Here is a 19,684-nt window from a genome sequence, read left to right on the forward strand (position 1 = left end):
TATCTGAGAAGACTTGGTCTGTCTGGTCTAGATCTATCTATCTGAGAAGGCCTGGTCTGTCTGGTCTAGTTCTATCTATCTGAGAAGGCCTGGTCTGTCTGGTCTAGTTCTATCTATCTGAGAAGGCTTGGTCTGTCTGGTCTAGTTCTATCTCAGAAGGCTTGGTCTGTCTGGTCTAGTTCTATCTATCTGAGAATAATTGGTCTGTCTGGTCTAGTTCTATCTGAGAAGGCCTTGTCTGGATGGTCTATTTCTATCTATCTGAGAAGACTTGGTCTTTCTGGTCTAGTTCTATCCGAGAAGGCTTGGTCTGTCTGGTCTAGTTCTATCTGAGCAGGCCTGGTCTGTCTGGTCTAGTTCTATCTGAGAGGTCCTGGTCTGTCTGGTCTAGTTCTATCTATCTGAGAATAATTGGTCTGTCTGGTCTAGTTCTATCTGAGAGGTCCTGGTCTGTCTGGTCTAGTTCTATCTATCTGAGAATAATTGGTCTGTCTGGTCTAGTTCTATCTGAGAGGTCCTGGTCTGTCTGGTCTAGTTCTATCTGAGACGTCCTGGTCTGTCTGGTCTAGTTCTATCTGAGAAGGCCTGGTCTGTCTGGTCTAGTTCTATCGGAGAAGTGGACGCCACTTGTATGAACCATGGTATGAGACAATGGATACACATGTCAATGGATGCAATGTTCATATGTACAACAGAGAGGGGAGATGTATGCCTTTATTCATATCCTTTCTCACCTTGGGAAGTCGGACGAGGGGGGGAGGGATGGAGAACGTCAGTCCAGGGGTGGGCAGTTGGACCCTGGCCTGGCCCGGGACAGTGGCCTGGCCTGCTGCAGAGCCTGGGGCTGTAGTAGAGAGGAAGCCCGCTCGGTGGTGGTGATGCTGGGCTAGGCTGTTGGCCAGGCTGTTGGCCAGGCAGGGGTTAGCGGCCAAGGTGCTGGGCGAGTCGTACTGCTGACTAGAAGACGGCCACTTTCCCTTCAGGATGGCATGGCAGATACTGTCCAGGCGGTTGATTATCACTCGATCCTGCAGGGGGCGCCAACAGACCAACAACAGAAACATCAGCTAGTTTATGATGCTGTGGTAGTATTTTATATTAGTCAGTTTAACTAAGCATCACAAGGGGGTATGGTTAGTCAGTTGAACTAACTATTAAAGGACAATATAGACGGCTAATTTTTTATTTTTTTTAACCAGCAAGTCCCATTTAGATACAAGATCTATTTTGCAAGGGAGACCTGGTCAAGATGACAGCAATAACATTTGCAATATATCAGACAGCAATTAAATGTGTGGTACATCACACAAGAACATAATAGAAGTGCATGTATACAATATACAATACATCACATGTAAACACAAAAACACAAAACAGAAGTCTACATAATAGTAACAGGGTAATACAGTAATTTAGCAGTTTTGCAGTTGGGACACGACTACAGAAAGCAGCGACATTCTTCTTGTAGGAAGTTATGTAATACAGATTTAAATTCGCAGAGAGAGACCAGGGTATCTAAGTGGATATTGTCCTGTAGCCCATTCCATGCCCAAGGTGCGAAGCTTGAAAAAGATGTTCAGTGTTTATTCTCGTTTTTCTTTTTTAAGTAGCCATCTTGTGGACCTGGTATGGTAGCTGCTAGAGGCAAAGATAATTAGGTTGGAAAGATATAGGGGAAGCTTCCCTAGGACGGCCGTATATATAAAAACAAACATGTGTGATTTCCTCTGTACATACAGAGAGGTCCATCCTACCATTTGGTAAAGCACACAATAGTGAGTAAGCCCTTTGGCACTAGTGATGAAGCGCAGAGAAGCATGATACACACCGTCTAGCTTTTTTAGCAGTGAAGAGGCAGCGTGCATATACATATATTATGTCACCATAGTCAATTACAGACAGGAATGTGGCTTGAACAAGTTTATTTCTGGCCTCAAAAGAAAAGCATAGTTTGTTGCGGAAAAAAAAAAAACAAGTTTTAGTTTTAGTTTCTTTGTGAGGTTTCAAATATGCGCTTTAAAAGATAGCTTTTCATCCAGCCATAGCCCAAGATACTTGTAGGATGAAACATGTTCTATGGTTGCTCCCTTTAGTGTAACAATATGAACATGATTCACTGGCTGTGAGCGAGCCCTTGTGAACATCATGGATTTAGTTTTCTTTGCATTTAAAACTAGTTTAAGATCAAAAAGGTTGTTGTTAATTGTTTGAAAACAATTAAACGCAGCCTGGAGGTTCTCGATCACCTGTATAAGGGAGGGAGCACTTGTATTGATTGAAAACTTTATTAACAGATTGCAGAATGGGTACAATACAGTACGGCTCAATACACACAATTGTTAAGGGGATGCAGACCAGAGAAATACTTTCGTCTTGTTTACATCAGGGTCCCCCATTTTCAATTAATCAGAAACGATACAGGAATGTAATGTATCGTCCGCATAAAGATGCATCTAGGCTGTCTGGATTTGATTTCCCAGGTCATTTATAAAAAGAGAATAAAACCGGAGTCAAAATAGACTCTTGGGGAACACCTGTGTTGATTTCTAAAACACTTGATTTGTAGTTCTCTGCAAATATACATCGTGTTCTGTCTGAGAGGTAATTTCTGAACCAAGTTACCGCTTCCTGTCCAATGCCAATGTTGTCCAGTCTATCCAGTAATCGTTTGTGGTCTAACGGAGTCAAACGCTTTTGATAAATCAACAAACAATGCTGCACAATGTTGTTTCTTGTCAAGTGTGTTGATTATGTCATTAGCCACTAGCATGGCTGCAGTTATAGTACCATGTCGAGACCCGAAGCCTGACTGAACCTCACTTAGGATCGTTATTTTCTAATAGGAATTGCTTTAGTTGAGTGTTCACAAAGGATTCAAAAACTTTGGCCAGGACGGGGAGCTTAGAAATGGGGCGATAATTGTTAACATCTGACGGATCCACACTTTTTAATAATGGAAGGACAAAAGCAGACTTCCACACTTTGGGGATGGCACTAGTCACAAAACCAAGATAAAAAAATGTAGGCAATGGGCTCAGCAACACGTTGACGTGTTTCTCAAATATTCATGACCGATGCATTGTATCATTACTTATATAAAGTATATAAAAATAAATAATTGTGAGTGAGTGAGTGTTGTGTGTGTGTGTGTACATTTACTAGGGGTGTAACAATGCATTGGCGACGATTCAACTGCATCGATTTGAAAATGTTAGACTCGATTCAAATATATTAGGGATGCACCGAAATTTCGGCTACCAAAAGTTTTCGGCCGAAAATGGCAAAAAATGGCCTTTCGACCAAAAGAGTTTTTTCACCGAAAATATGTCACCGAAACAGAAACAACCTGTAACCTAACGCGTGTTGTTGTGATGATGTTGCGCTGTCGGGAGTCGCGCTGTTTCTATGTAAACTCTGCGCGCAACGCGTCCAATAAATGCGTCTTTAACATGCTTTTATATCCTTATTTACAGTATGCCCGTCGCCGTTAATCACTGAGTGATCTAATATGCATATTATTCAGAGCGAGAGGGGGGGGGGGGGGGGGGGGATTGTGTTTCTCACATTGACGCTGTCTGTCGCGCGTCTACTGTGCCGAGTCAAGCGAGCACATTCAGCTGGGGACTAGAAAGGTGCGCTCAGTAGAGCACAGATGTCCGCTGCAGCAGCCAGATAAAAGATGGAATTAATGTACTGTATGCATTCAGAAGTGCTGAATAAATGTTTTATGGACCCATAATAGTGATTATTTATTATTTAAGTTAAGTTTTTCCATAATCATAAAAAAAATTCTATTCTATGAATCATTTTCGGCCTTTCGGTTTTCGACCAACTGTTTTCTATTTTCGGTATTGGTTTCGGCCAAGAATTTCCCATTCGGTGCATCCCTAAAATATATATATAATTTTATATAATTATGTAGATTTTGTATTGACCTATAATCCATTCATGCTGAGTGAATCAGTTCCCCCAGGCACATTTGTGTATAACATTTCGGCTACCAAAAGTTTTCGGCCGAAAATGGCAAAAAATGGCCTTTCGACCAAAAGAGTTTTTTCACCGAAAATATGTCACCGAAACAGAAACAACCTGTAACCTAACGCGTGTTGTTGTGATGATGTTGCGCTGTCGGGAGTCGCGCTGTTTCTATGTAAACTCTGCGCGCAACGCGTCCAATAAATGCGTCTTTAACATGCTTTTATATCCTTATTTACAGTATGCCCGTCGCCGTTAATCACTGAGTGATCTAATATGCATATTATTCAGAGCGAGAGGGGGGGGGGGGGGGGGGATTGTGTTTCTCACATTGACGCTGTCTGTCGCGCGTCTACTGTGCCGAGTCAAGCGAGCACATTCAGCTGGGGACTAGAAAGGTGCGCTCAGTAGAGCACAGATGTCCGCTGCAGCAGCCAGATAAAAGATGGAATTAATGTACTGTATGCATTCAGAAGTGCTGAATAAATGTTTTATGGACCCATAATAGTGATTATTTATTATTTAAGTTAAGTTTTTCCATAATCATAAAAAAAATTCTATTCTATGAATCATTTTCGGCCTTTCGGTTTTCGACCAACTGTTTTCTATTTTCGGTATTGGTTTCGGCCAAGAATTTCCCATTCGGTGCATCCCTAAAATATATATATAATTTTATATAATTATGTAGATTTTGTATTGACCTATAATCCATTCATGCTGAGTGAATCAGTTCCCCCAGGCACATTTGTGTATAACATTTTTTGGGGGGAATTAACTGATCGAAAATGTATCGAATCGCGGTCAAGAGATTTCATGATGCATTGAATCATTGCCTGAAGAACAGTGGTGCAGTGCTGGTATAACTCGGTATAACAGCGTTATACCTCGGTCACTGAGGCTGAAGTACGCGCAATCGCTTTTTACATGGCATTATCCAACCGGACTCCCGGAGAAGCATGCAGCTGCAGAGCCGCAGAGCCAGCGGCGCTCTCTGGGCCGCGCGCTGACGGCCACGCTGTGAGGCAATAGTATCCAGCTGCAGGACGAGAGCAGCCAAAAAAAACTGTGCATGCGCGCGCAGCGTTTGACCTACTGTCAATTTGCCACTGCACCACTGCTGAAGAATTGTAATCGAATCGAAGTGGGGTCAAATATTTTACACCCCTAACATTTACTATAAGCTACTCTTTTTGACATGGATTCGGCTAATTAGCTTTAACAATCCTGATTCCTGAGCCTATTTTATTCAAAAGGATTTGATTTACCTATATACTGTATCACCCACAGTCAAGAAAATACAATGAAGCTCATGTTGCTCTTGTCGAGATGTCTCTGTATTTTTTTTAAAGCACACAGAACTGTATTGTTATATATGTTATTGTTCTAGCAAAGGGATTGCACAATTTCATAATTTCCCCCCTCAGTTTTTGGTTATTGTTACTGATGTAGAATGTTATCAAGTGGTCGCACAGCTTGAAAGCTCATGATATTGATGTTATTTCAATACATTTGAACTTTTCATGACTATGTTGTTGGGGCGAGGGGGGGGGGGGGCAAAGGGGGGGCCTGGCAGAAAGAGCTTGAGAACCACTGCATGGTGGAAAACTCAAACACTTTACACCTGCCTCATCCAGGTTGCATTGAATAATGGACCAATTGCCTTTGCGGGTCACTGTACCTCTCTAACCAATAGGAGAGGAGCAGAGGGCTGAATGGCGGTACCTTTGGCCACTCGGAGAAGGAGTAGAGGGCCTTCTCCTGCAGCAGCTGTGCGATGGTGGGCTCCCTGGCGTCGTGCATGCCGTCCGGGATCTCACACATGGACAGAGGGGCGGCGAACCGGGGGCCGTCCATGTAACCCTCCACCAGCGGAGCTAGAGGCGAGGAGGAGAGGAGAGGAGAGGAGAGAGACACTCTGTGATAAAGACAGAGACACAAAGTGTCACGGGACGTGAAGAATCATGAGTCGTGACTAGTGATGCACGATATATCGGCCGCCGATATAATATCGGTCGATATGGCTGTTTTTTTACACATCGGTATCGGTCCGATATCAAGATAGGGCCGATATAAAAAAAAATATATATATATATATTTAATCTTTTTTTCCTTCTTTTTACATGTTTTGGCCTTAAATAGTTTCAAAATATGTCATTTCTGAAAATAAGTTACAAAAGTTAAAAAAATATGCGTTTTGGAAAATAGCACTTTATTTGATTATCATAAAAAAGTGTTTTCTATACAGAGATATCGACATCGGTAAATATCGGTATCGGCCAGAAGCCAGAACAGCAATATTAATATCGGTTATCGGTATCGGCCACAATTTTCACATCGGTGCATCACTAGTCGTGACATTAGGAATATGGTTGTTAAGCGGTAAACGCGTCCTTACCGGGTGTTCTGGATCGCTCCTCTTTCACGTGACCCTTGACCTCCAGGAGCTCCATGTTCTCCGCCAGCCCGTCGGCCTGCTCCAGCTTCGGGGTGAGCAGCACCGTGCTGTCGGCCTCCAGAAGCTCCTGCTTGGCCTCGGGTTTCGCCTCGGCGTAGGCCGTCAACACGAAGCCCTCTGGTTTGGTATCCGGTTTGATGTCAGAACTATCCGGATAGGCCACGAATCCGAGACGCTCGCTCTTCATCTCCGACTTGATCCCGGCGCCGTTGTTCGCGTAGCCCACAAACGCCAGGCCTTCGGGTTTGCCGTCTAAGCTCAGCGGTTTCATGGTGTAGTCCAGCTCCTCGGACTTGGCCTCCACCATCTCTGTCTTCACCGAATAGTCCAGACGCTCGGCTTTGGTGTCCAAGGCCTCCGGCTTGACGGAGAAGTCGAGGAGGCCGGCGGGGGGCTTGACCTCGGAGCTGTCGGGGTAGACGGGCGAGCCGTCCTCCTCCCCGGCCTCCAGCTTGGCCTCCAGCTTGATCGGCGGCAGCTCCAGCCTCTCGGGCTTCCTTTCGTCGTCGTCGCGGCGGCTGTCCGGTAAGAGAGAGAACTTCACGTCTTCCGGTTTGGCGTGGAGGAGGTCGGGAGGAAACTCCACTGCGCCCGGCTTCCCGTTGCGGTCGACCCCCCCGGCGGGGAAGCCCAGGTGAAAGGGTTTGCCGGCTTGTTTGCTTCCCGGGTGGAGCGAGAAGGCCAGCATGTCGTGCTTAGAGTCACGTCCGTCTTCGGCGTAGTCGACGTTCTCCCGGTCAATGGACAACTCCATTTTGATTCCGACACTCTCGTGGTTCTCGGGGCTGGTTTCATCGATACAGGACGGCCGCTTGGGTCTGGACAGAGGTGACGTGGAGGATGGATGTCTCGTGTAGATGTTACCCGGGTCCATCCCCCGTGGATGGGGTTCCAAGTGTTCCTCGGTAGATTCGACGCAGGGTTCTTCCATAGGAACCTCACCGACGGAACCCCGGTTGACCTGAACCCCTTCTGAAATCTCATCCACTTGATCCGCCAGTTCCACCACGCGCCCCATTGGAGCATCATCTTCGGAAAGTTCTGGAATTCCTTGCTCTTCTGGCAACTCCTGGTCCAGAGCTGGTCTTTCCGTCAAAGCCTTCCGCATGGTGGTCTCCTCCTCCTCTTCTCTCCGATAAAACATCGAGTTCTCCTCCTCCGTCTGCCTTGGCCCCTCCATTACCTCGTCAGCTTCTGGACATTCCAGCCCTGCGTCCTGCTCCAGTTCCCCCAGGTAAGGCCGCTCTTCTTGGGGTAAATCATGCCGATGCGCCCCTTGGCCCTGGGACTGCCGGCGATGTGCAGCGGGTTGCATCGACAGATCCATCTCCTCTTCCTGTTCTGGCTCTAGTCCGTCCATCTCCGTCTCCATTGGCTGAGCCAACATGGCCAAACTCTGAACTCCACCTAGGAGCAGACGGACACCAGGGAGGCATCAAGCAATGGAACCCCCAACCCTGGCAGTGTTAGTGCCTTGCTCTTAACCATTAACCTCTTAACCCTTTCACTGCCACACGACAGAAGGTTAACCCTTTACTATCACACTGTTAACCTTCTGTAGTGTGGCAGTGAAAGGGTTAACATGTTGTCGTGTGGCAGTGAAAGGGTTAACCTTCTGTGTATTGTCGCAGTGAAAGGGTTAACCGTTTGGTAGCATTTTGTATGAAAGTATTCTGTACTTCTGTATGACAACTATTAAAGAAACTAAAGAAACTTGGTAGTGCGGCAGTGAAAGGGTTAAGCCCTAGCCATAGTTTCTGAAAATTTGCCTAAAAAAAATAAAAAAAAAATAAGTAAATGGAAGATTGCTCTACTTCTACAAGGTTTTTTTGGTTACCATTTGCATGTTCTTGGTATCTAGGGACATCTATGTATCTCAGTGAATGTGTTCCCAGTGTCAGAAATATTGTGTCTCGAGTAAATTGTAATGAACCAAAAGGAGAATATATACATTTTCTGTTTTCATCTTTGACTGTGAATAACACCATCATGCTAGCATTGACCAGACGTGAACAATTGAGCTACTGAGCTCATTAGTGCCTTGCTCTACCCGTTGAGCTACACAGGGAATGGAACCCCTAACCCTGTCAGTGTTAGTGCCTTGCTCTACCCGTTGAGCTACACAGGGAATGGAACCCCTAACCCTGTCAGTGTTAGTGCCTTGCTCTACCCATTGAGCTACACAGGGAATGGAACCCCTAACCCCTAACCCTGTCAGTGCCTTGCTCTACCCATTGAGCTACACAGGGAATGGAACCCCCAACCCTCTTGACTCCAGCTGATTTACCTGGTTCTGGTTCTAGACTTTGTTCTCTCTCGGTCGTCTCAAAGTCCCTCGACACCCCCGCCGCCTCCTCCTCCTCCTCCTCCTTGTCGTCAAACGCAAACCCACCACCTCCTTCCTGCACCTCCCCTTCTCCCTCGGGATTGGCCAGGTCCTGGGTGACGTCGGAGTGGCCCAGCCTACCCCGAGGCTCGGAGAGGGAGAGCGGGGGAGGCGGGACGTAGGGCGGAGGGGGGCTGGCCGACAGGTCGCTGTGGTCGCCGCTCGGCTCCTCCTCGTTCACGCCGATGTCCTGGATGGAAACGACGAACACAGAATCGACCAATCAGCATCGTCGGTCAGAAGGTCACATGTCTCTATCTAACCACCGATGTACATGAGTAAATAACTCATTCAGTGACTCAGGAACTTTCTGTTGTACACAGATACAGCCGTTTGCCTGCAGGGTATTATGGGGTGGTTCAGCACTGTTTGACACATGTCTGAAGCTTCCCGCTTCACGCCCGGACCAGAACCTCCGACCACAGGACTGATGGCATTGGGTGGTGAAGGTGGCAACATTATAAAACACTTCGAAGTGCCTCCCATCTCCCAACGTGTGTTTCATGTCTTTAACATGAGGTTTGTAAACTGACCTTGAACAGCATGTAACTGGACGGCAGCGGCTCCACGGGCTCGCCGGCTGACGGGTGGGAGGGGGAGGAGGGAGGGGGGAGGCCCAGGCACTCCTCCAGAGTGGCTCCTTCCTCTCCCCCTGCGCCCCCTCCTCCCGGCGCCTCCTCCTCCTCTTCCTCCAGGAAGCCCGCCTCCAGGGAGGAGGGGCCCAGGATGGGGTCGGTCTCGGTGAACATGTGGTGCGCCGGACTGGAGTGGTCGGTGCTGTCCCAGGGGGCCTGGCGGAGCGGGAGAGAGACACGGAGACGGGAGAGGATGAAAAGTACTGAGTATAGTCCTGGTGACTTGGTACAGTCCTGGTGACTTGGTACAGTCCTGGTGGCGTGAATATTTTTGGCAACCAACTTGTGTTTAGCGTTTCTCTGATTGGCCACTACGCCCATGTGACCGCTGCAGCGCGAGAGAGCTGCAGCGCGGAAATAGGCTGTCTATTGCCATTCTCTAAGACAAACTCTAACCTTAACCAGCTCCTTAACAGCGCCTAAACTTAACCCTTCTAACCTTAACCAACTCTGAAACAATGCCTAACCTTAACCTTAACCAACTCCGAAACAATGCTTAAAGTTAACATGCCTAAACTTAACCGGCGAAAGAATGCATGTTAAAAAAAAAAAAAAAAAAATGAAGGGAATCGAACTTGTCACCAACGGACCGCACGATCCACAGCAAGGCAGCGCTGCCAGTTGAGCTAGTTGTCGATGGTAAAAAAGGGGGGATTACTGCTACATAATGCTGCCGCTCTGCTCTGCTGCGTCGCCGCGGGGGCGTGGCTAGACGCAAGTTGGGCGTGGCTAGACACAAGTTGGTTGCCTTTAATATTTAGGCGTCCTGGTGACTAGAATACTGAGCTTGGTACAGTCCTGGTGACTTGGTACAGTCCTGGTGACTCGGTACAGTCCTGGTGACTTGGTACAGTCCTGGTGACTAGAATACCGAGCTTGGTACCCCTCTCTCTCTCTCTCTAGCTCAGCAGCTGTAACAGAATAATTTTTATTATTTTGGATTATTGTGTCAAAATATTCTGTTATTTTATAAATAAGAAAGATATTTTAGGTTTTTGCAGCGGTATCGTTTTAGAACTGGTATCCTGTTGGCATGGTGATGAGGCCTCACCTGTACCCGGTCCAGCTCCACAGAGGGTGCCATGAGGCCGGTCTCCTCCGAGGTCCCCTGCTCGCCCACCAGCACGTCGCTCCGCAGCTTGGAGTCCAGGCCGTACGAGTTCAGCATGCTCTGCCCGCCCGCCGCAGAGTTGAAGGGGAACCCGTTCAGGGCGTCCTTGGAGGCCTTGCCCCCGTGGAGAGGGTCCGCCGACAGGGAGCCCAGGTCCAGGCCCTCGTCCAGAGGGGGGCAGTCCAGGAAGTCTCCCCGCGCCCCGGACACCATCCCCAGGCCGCCGGCGGCGACGGGGGAATCCTGGGACCCGACCGCGGGGGGCGGGTGGAGGTGGTGGTGGTGGGGGGGCAGGGAGGAAGAGGAGGAGGAGGAGGAAGGAGAGGGGGCCGGGGTCGGGGGAGGATGGTGGTGAGGGGGGTGGGGGTAGTCGGGGGGCTGGGGGGAGTGGCACCCCAGGCCTGCGTCGTACAGGCAGCAGTGGGGGTGAGGAAGCTGAGGGTGGGACGAGGAAGAGGACACGCCGGGGTGAGTCACCAGCCCGGCGTGGTGGTGGTGATGATGGTGGTGGTGGTGGGGGTGGAGGTGGGGGTGCACGGCGTACCCCCCCCCGGCCGCGTGGCTCTCCTTCTGCACGTAGTTCCGGTGGGCCTCCAGGAAGCTGAGCTGCGGGTCGTTCAGGATGTAGTAGTCGGTGCGGCTCAGGCCGTGGCGCGCCGCCCCGAGCAGGAGGTCCCGGTCGTGCTTGCCGCACTCCCACCAGACGGGCAGGTACAGGGAGGGCCGGCACAGCTGGAGACGCGGCGAGAGCAGCGGGTGACGCAGCACCTGGGAGAGGGAGAGCGAGCGACGACCGGGTCAATATCCTACTTTCACCTCCGCAACATCGCAAAAATCCGTCACTGCCTCTCCCCCCCCGCTGCTGAATCCCTCATTCACGCCTTCATCTCCTCCCGCCTGGACTACTGCAACTCCCTCCTCACTGGTATCACCTCCCGCTCCCTCCATAAACTGCAAATGGTCCAAAATTCAGCCGCCCGCCTCCTCACTAACACCCGGTCCCGCGAACACATCACTCCTGTCCTCCACTCCCTCCACTGGCTCCCGATCAAACAACGCATTAACTTTAAAACACTATTCCTCACCTTCAAAGCCCCCCACAGCCTGCCCCCCCCCCCCCCCTACCTGACTGATCTCCTTCTCCCCTACCGCCCAACCCGTTCCCTCCGGTCCTCCTCCACTGCCTCCCTCACTGTCCCGACATCCAAGCTTAAAAACTTCTGAGATCGGGCCTTCTCTCGTACTGCACCCCGACTCTGGAACTCCCTCCCCAAGTCCATCAGAGACTCCCCTACACTCTCCACCTTCAAAGCTCGCCTCAAAACCCACCTGTTCTACCTTGCCTTCAACCCCCCCCCACCCTTAAACCCCCCCCTCCCCTCCAACCTGATTGATGTCTGTCTCCAGTCTTTTTTGTGCTATCATGCTGTCTCCCCTGTTCCCCCCATGGTCTCATGTTCCTTTTGTTTTTGTTTCTTTGTTGCTTTTGTTTTTGTTTCTTTGCTTTCGTTTCTTTGTTTGTACTCCTGCTCCCGACTACTGTCAGCGACTTCGGGTTATTGAGAAGCGCTATATAAATTAAATTAATTATTATTATTATTAACGAGCGACGACTACACCTGTGTTTTATCTACTCATCACAAAAGGATTTGCACGACATCCGCACCTCATTTTAAAAGTTTGCATTTTGTACCTCATTGTTTGCATTTTGTACTTAGTTTAGTAGCCTACTTTAGGTTGTACTTTAGTTTGTATGTTGTATATTTGTAGTGTGTTGGGACTTTATTCCTCTTTTACTTTGTTTTTTATCAACTTTTTCTCCCCCATTTTATATTTTTAAATTTTTTTCTCCCATCCCAATTTCATATTATCCAATTCTTCCCTCCCCTGTCTCGAATGTTGCTAGACCATGCCTCCCACTGGTCGGCTGCAATGTGGACCAAGCCTTGCATCACGTGTCCCCTCCGGTACACGAGGAGGCAGCCGTCGCATCTTTTCACCTGTACAGCGCGATCGCTCAGTGGCGAGGAGTAGCGCGTGGGAGGCTCACGCTAGGGATAGGTACCGTTCACATTTGAACCGATACGGTACCGGTACCTGTGAATCGATACCCAACGGTACCTTTTTTCGGTACTTTAGTCTCTAAAAATGTAATCTACCAAACTTCAAATAACTACACTTTCGACCGTTTTCGGCTTGCCATTGCCCCGACTGCATTGTTGTTGAATCAAGTCAAATCCTAGTTAAGCGTATATTGTGCGTGTGAACGTTGACATGAAAAGAAAAAAGGTTAAAAAAAAAATACATTTTACGGTATCTCACGTGAATCGATACTCTGTAGTACCGACGTGTTTCGGTAAGTACCTTTAAAAGTACCGAATTCGGTACCCATCCCCCCCGATACTTCCTGATTCTGCTGCGCAGGCGCACCAACCGACCTGTAGGAGTCTCTGTCCCACCCACCAGCTTCCCACCCCCTAATACTGCCAATTGTATTAGTATGAACGACCAGCCAAGCCGGAAGCAACAACGAGAGCTGGGCTCGAACCCAGCATCTCCTGCGTTAGTGCCGAGCGCCACCTAGCCGCTTTATTCCTCTTTTACTTACTTTTTTTTTTTTACTGTATGAAGGGGCTCATACAGAACCAAGCATTTCACTGTAATGTACTTTATACATGGTTCAACTTGGTTGATTTAGATTGTCATTCAGATTAACTGGTCGATGTCGTTCAGATTAACTGGTCGATGTCGTTCAGATTAACTGGTCGATGTCGTTCAGATTAACTGGTCGATGTCGTTCAGATTAACTGGCTGGTGTCATCGACAGTCATGGTCCACTCCTACCTGCTCTCTGATCTTCCGGAGCAGCTCTATACGGTACAGAGTCCTCGCTGCTCGCTCCTCTGTTAGAGGCTCCATGAACAGAGCTGGGTCCACCACACCTGGAGGGGGAGGGAGGGAGGGGGAGAGATAGAGGGGCGGGGAGAGAGAGATCAGAATGCTATGTCCGTCCATCCATCCATCCATCTAATCCATACCTTTATCTATCCATCCATATCTTTAGCTTTCAATCCATCGAATCCATCCCTTTATCCATCCATCCATCCATCCCTTTATCTTTCCATCCATCTAATCCACCCTCATCCCTCCCTTCCACCATACCTTCATCCCTCCCTCCCACCATACCCTCATCGCTCCCTCCCACCATAACCTCATCCCTCCCTCCCACCATACCCTCATCCCTCCCTCCCACCATACCTTCATCCCTCCCTCCCACCATACCCTCATCCCTCCCTCCCACCATAACCTCATCCCTCCCTCCCTCCATACCTTCATCCCTCCCTCCCACCATACCCTCATCCCTCCCTCCCACCATAGCCTCATCCCTCCCTCCAACCATACCCTCATCCCTCCTTCCATACCTTCATCCCTCCCTCCCACCATACACTCATCCCTCCTTCCATACCCTCATCCCTCCCTTCCACCATACCCTCATCCATCCCTTCCACCATACCTTCATCTTTCCCTCCATACCTCCCTCCCTCCCTCATCCCTCCCTCCATACCCTCATCCCTCCCTCCCTCCCTCCCTCCATACCCTCATCCCTCCCTCCCTCCCACCATCCCTCCATACCCTCGTCCTTCCTGGGGGCCAGTCTGCAGGCCGTCCTGCACATGTTGACGAAGGAGCAGAAGTATCTCTCCAGACTGTGGTCGGTCTTCCTCTCCAGTCGGGCCAGAGACCTGAAGTGAGACCAGTCGAAGGTCTTCCTCTCCGGGTCATAAACCACCCCGTAGGACGACACCGTCCGGTAGAAGTCTGCCTGCTCCCGTCTGGTCCACCTTAAAGACAACAGAGAGGCAGGGCATATAACACTCCACCTTAAAGACAACAGAGAGGCAGGGCAAATAACATTCCACCTTAAAGACAACAGAGAGGCAGGGCAAATAACATTCCACCTTAAAGACAACAGAGAGGCAGGGCATATAACATTCCACCTTAAAGACAACAGAGAGGCAGGGCATATAACATTCCACATTAACCCTTTCACAACCACGCTACAGAAGGTTAACCTTTCACTACCACACTACAGAAGGTTAAAGGGGAGATGAAGCATTGAACAATGTGATTGATACTAGTTTGTTTGTTGTGTACCTTGTGTAAGACAGGGTCCTATAATAAAATGTGAAATCCTGCTTATTTGTCTGAAAAATCAAATATAATTTCCGTGTTTTCGCCATGGGCGGCGCCATTTTAGATGGTGACGTCACGGTGTTGGTTTGGTGTGGCTCCTGGTATACACTGCTGGGTAGCTGCCTATAGTAAACATGGATTGTCGGGTCAGTCAGTAAATAAAATGTTGCCTACCAAACAACGGGACCGCATGGTTCTTTTTGTATTGCTCCTGGCTGTTCAAACTAATTTTACCATGTGCAAGAGAGAGGAAAGTTGGTTAATTTCCACAAACTACCAGTGAAAAAAACAGTGTTGTTGGCACGTTGGTTCAGGCTGGCTGCACTCAAGTGGCGCGATCAGCCTGTTGGACAGGGAATGAAGATCTGCAGCGAACACTTCATTGCCTCGGATTATGTTGTTGTTGTTGTTGTTGTTGTTGTTGTTGTTGTCCAGAAGACCACTAATCAGCTGAAGCCCGATGCGGTTCCCTCGGTCTTTGACAGACAGACCGGCGCAGGCAGTTCAGCGTCGCGGAGCATTTAGCCTGCTGGCTACCTAGCTCCACTTCAACCAGCGTCGCGGGGCATTTAGCTACCTGGCTACCTAGCCGGGATTCAAAGCCAACTAGCCGGCTAACCCAGCTCGCTAAATGCTGCATGTAGCTAGTTAGCTGAACCGTAGCTAGGTAGCCAGCAGGCTAAATGCCCCGCGACGCTGGTTGAACTGGAGCTAGGTAGCCAGCAGGCTAAACAACATAATCCGAGGCGTTTGCTGCAGATCTTCATTCCCTGTCCAACAGGCTGATCGCGCCGCTTGAGTGCAGCCAGCCAACGTGCAGCCAGCCAACGTGCAGCCAGCCAACGTGCCAACAACACTGTTTTTTTCACTGGTAGTTTGTGGAAATTAACCAACTTTCCTCTCTCTTGCACATGGTAAAATTAGTTTGAACAGCCAGGAGCAATACAAAAAGAACCACACGGTCCCGTTGTTTGGTACTGTAGGCAACATTTTATTTACTGACTGACCCGACAATCCATGTTTACTATAGGCAGCTACCCAGCAGTGTATACACCAAACCAACACCGTGACGTCAGCAACAAAATGGCGGCGCACATGTTCATAAATGCTACATAAATGGACATAACAAATCGTTTTTTCTTAGAAACGCCTTATTTTTATAACGTGATTTTTTCTGTGGTTTATCTAAATACTAATTTGATGCTACGACTATGTTTATATCGCTATGCTTCATCTCCCCTTTAACCTTTCACCACCACACCAGAGGGTTAAAAGTTTGCATTTTTGTACCTCATTGTTTGCATTTTGTACTTAATTTTGTAATTAATTAGGTTGTACTTTAGTTTGTATTGTATAGTATATTATTTTGTATAGTGTTTGTACTTTATTCTTTTAACTTTTTTACAGTATGTAGCACATTCTCAGGGGGCTCATACAGAACCAAGCATTTCACTGTAATGTACGTGTACTTTATACGTGACCAATAAAAACAAACGTGAGAACTTGAACTAATTGGTATGAGGATGCTGATAAAGGACTCTAGGGTTCCAAACATCAGAACTATCCCTTTAAAGAGGACGGACATCCACCCTGGTATTTTGAGGTAGCTGGCTAATCAGCTGAACCAGAGCCCCCAGCATTAGTTATTGTCAAATTAAATCACAGTCAACGTAATATTAATGTGGTTGGTATCTATGGATCTCTGAAGGCATTTCATTTCATATGACACCACTATCTTAACTGAACATGGAGCCTATGATCTACAGCCTAGAGCCAGTGGTCGCTGGTCCAGCACACAGACACAACACACTTTATCGTCAGCAACCTCTTCATTGTAAACAACACACACGCATTCCTATTTCCAGCTCTCTGAAACCACCCACCTCCTCTGCCACTCCAAAAAGATAGGATCCGTCTCCGTGGCGACCACAGAACAGCGCCTCAGCTCCTCCCCCAATTGCCAAGCCAACGGCCCGCCGCCATGGTGACCGTGACCGCCGGCCCCGCCTCCTCCTCCTCCCATCGCCATGCCGACCAGGCCGTCATGCAGCAGGTAGTCGTGCCGCGGCAAGGGGTCGCGCCTCAGCGTGAAGCGCTGGTAGGCCGTGACGAGGCGGCGTAGGCGGGCCGTGAGGGCGGGGCCAGTGGGCCAGGGGGGCCGGCCCGGGAGGAGGCGGAGCTCAGCGACTCCACTTCCTGATCCCGTTGTCGTCGCGGTCGTCGTTGTTACTAAGGTTCCATCCTGGACACAGAGTTCAGACATCTGGGAGTCTGAGAGGAAAACACACAGATTATCTTCTAATTACATCGAAAATGTTACTAATCACGGAGAACACAGAGATTATCTGCTAATTACATCTAAAATGTTACTAATCACTGAGAACACAGATTATCTTCTAATTACATCTAAAATGTTACTAATCACTGAGAACACGAGATTATCTGCTAATTACATCTAAAATGTTACTAATCACTGAGAACACAGAGATTATCTTCTAATTACATCTAAAATGTTACTAGTCACTGAGAACACAGAGATTATCTGCTAATTACATCTAAAATGTTACTAATCACTGAGAACACAGAGATTATCTTCTAATTACATCTAAAATGTTACTAGTCACTGAGAACACAGATTATCTGCTAATTACATCTAAAATGTTACTAATCACTGAGAACACAGAGATTATCTTCTAATTACATCTAAAATGTTACTAGTCACTGAGAACAGAGATTATCTGCTAATTACATCTAAAATGTTACTAATCACTGAGAACACAGATTATCTTCTAATTACATCTAAAATGTTACTAATCACTGAGAACACAAGAGATTATCTGCTAATTACATCTAAAATGTTACTAATCACTGAGAACACAGATTATCTTCTAATTACATCTAAAATGTTACTAATCACTGAGAACACAAGAGATTATCTGCTAATTACATCTAAAATGTTACTAATCACTGAGAACACAAGAGATTATCTTCCAATTACATCTAAAATGTTACTAATCACTGAGAACACAAGAGATTATCTTCTAATTACATCTACAATGTTACTAATCACTGAGAACACAAGAGATTATCTTCCAATTACATCTAAAATGTTACTAATCACTGAGAACACTGAGATTATCTTTTAATTACATCGAACATGTTACTAATCACTGACAACAGAGATTATCTTCTAATTACATGTAAGATATTACTAAATTACTAATTCAGATTCAAATAATTGTATTATCACAGCTTTTTGTTTGAGTCCTGTTCTCAATGGGCTGTTGCCTGTAACAAGCGAGCCCCACCAGTGGTGCATGAAACACATGTGGCCGCCACCAGCGCTTGGGACCACATGTCTCCATTGTCATCGTCCAGATTATTATGTGTCATACATTGAAATCTGAATATATTTGGAGAAGATATGCTTATTCGAATCTAGTTACAAGTCTCAGAGCAGAGAAAAGCTTTTATTTTTTTACATTCAACTTTAGGTAGAAAATAGAGGATCTCGTACACACATTATACCAAGATCTCTTTACACACATGAGGTCTTACTAACTACGGCGCTTGTGGCTGCAATTCTGAAACGGCTCATGTAGGGAGGGAGCTGAACTGCGCAAAGGCACATATTTAACATGTTCTCAGTGTTGAGACAACCCCTCATTCTGTAGAAACAATGTAGATATTTAACATGTTCTCAGTGTTGGGACAACCCCTCATTCTGTAGAAACAATGTAGATATTTAACATGTTCTCAGTGTTGAGACAACCCCTCATTCTGTAGAAACAATGTACATATTTCACATGTTCTCAGTGTTGAGACAACCCCTCATTCTGTAGAAACAATGTACATACCGTAATTCCTCTAATAGTGACCCGGGCTTGTATTTGTTTCAACTGTAGCGGGTACCAGGCTTGTATTGAAAGGAGGCATGGATAAGAGAGAGGCCTATATTTCTAATTTTCAAACAGATCATAATGAATAAATCAACATTTTGTGTCAGTTTGAACCCAGTAAAATGTACTGGGTTCATTTATTGAAACCAAGTACTGTATGAAATAGCAAACAGTGCAATTACAGGTGGTCACTGGTCATTTCAACGTTTTCAAAGTGAAATCAATCATCGCTCACTGTTGGGTAGATTTCCATTGCTTTTCTTTGTATCATTTTGCGCGACACACGGTTGTGTTTGTGCATAAATCCACTCGGAAAGTAGTGTCTCCATCTCCTCGCTCACTTTTTTTCTCCCTCCTCCAGTTATGCTCTTTTACCGGCAGCTGCTTTCAGCTCATTCCTTTGTTTTTTCCAATATCGGATTTGTCTGGAATCAATGTTAAAGTGCTTTGCGGCTTTTCTCTCCCGAATGCTCCACCGCATAACTCAAAACGTCCTCTTTAAACTTACCGTCAAACTTTCGTCTCCGTTTAGTACCAATAGCCATGCTTGCTCTGTTGTTGTTGCGTTACGTGCGGCGCGCGGCCCGTGTTCCATATACGGAAGTAAGGGGAGGTTCGCTCATGCGTATATTAGTAACCCGGCTTGTATTAGGAGGTCGGCTTATAATTGCTTATTTCAACAGCGCACCCGGTCATTAATAGAGTCGGTTTTTAATTGAATGTAGGTCACTATTAGAGGATTTACGGTATTTAACATGTTCTCAGTGTTGGGACAACCCCTCATTCTGTAGAAACAATGCAACACACAGGAACATGCTGTTTTCTCACCTGGGGCTCCACTCTCTGGCTTCTCTGATACGTCAGTACTGGAGCATGTCTCCTCCTACACACCACACACACCACACCACACACACATCAAAGCCACGTTAGAAGCAGATCTCAGGGGACCAGAACAACTAAATACAGATTAAATATAAACTAAACTGAACACAATAATACACTGTTCGAAAGAGAGAGAGAGAGAGAGAG

At 47.2% G+C, this 19,684-nt stretch overlaps 2 protein-coding genes across 2 annotated transcripts in view; both read right to left on the reverse strand.

Annotated features, from left to right (window-relative positions):
• Positions 1–19,684, reverse strand: part of LOC311231231 (histone H3.2) — a gene marked incomplete at its 3' end in the record, with an annotated part of 410,556 nt that overhangs the window by 379,331 nt on the left and 11,541 nt on the right. The window lies entirely within an intron of this gene.
• chd6 (chromodomain helicase DNA binding protein 6) overlaps positions 1–19,684 on the reverse strand; it is a 143,971-nt gene that overhangs the window by 11,693 nt on the left and 112,594 nt on the right. Inside the window, exons 31-40 of the mRNA XM_084315935.1 lie at positions 19,484–19,538; positions 16,640–17,027; positions 14,196–14,404; positions 13,407–13,504; positions 10,503–11,330; positions 9,350–9,607; positions 8,718–9,006; positions 6,371–7,837; positions 5,698–5,849; positions 735–1,028 (exon numbers count right to left, since the gene is read on the reverse strand). Of these exons, the coding sequence (XP_084172061.1) occupies positions 735–1,028; positions 5,698–5,849; positions 6,371–7,837; positions 8,718–9,006; positions 9,350–9,607; positions 10,503–11,330; positions 13,407–13,504; positions 14,196–14,404; positions 16,640–17,027; positions 19,484–19,538 (4,038 nt within the window). The remainder of the gene's footprint in view (positions 1–734; positions 1,029–5,697; positions 5,850–6,370; positions 7,838–8,717; positions 9,007–9,349; positions 9,608–10,502; positions 11,331–13,406; positions 13,505–14,195; positions 14,405–16,639; positions 17,028–19,483; positions 19,539–19,684) is intronic.

The sequence above is a fragment of the Notolepis coatsorum genome (genome assembly GCF_963971535.1).
Source record: "Notolepis coatsorum genome assembly, chromosome: 6".
NCBI classification, from domain to species: Eukaryota; Metazoa; Chordata; class Actinopteri; order Aulopiformes; family Paralepididae; genus Notolepis; species Notolepis coatsorum.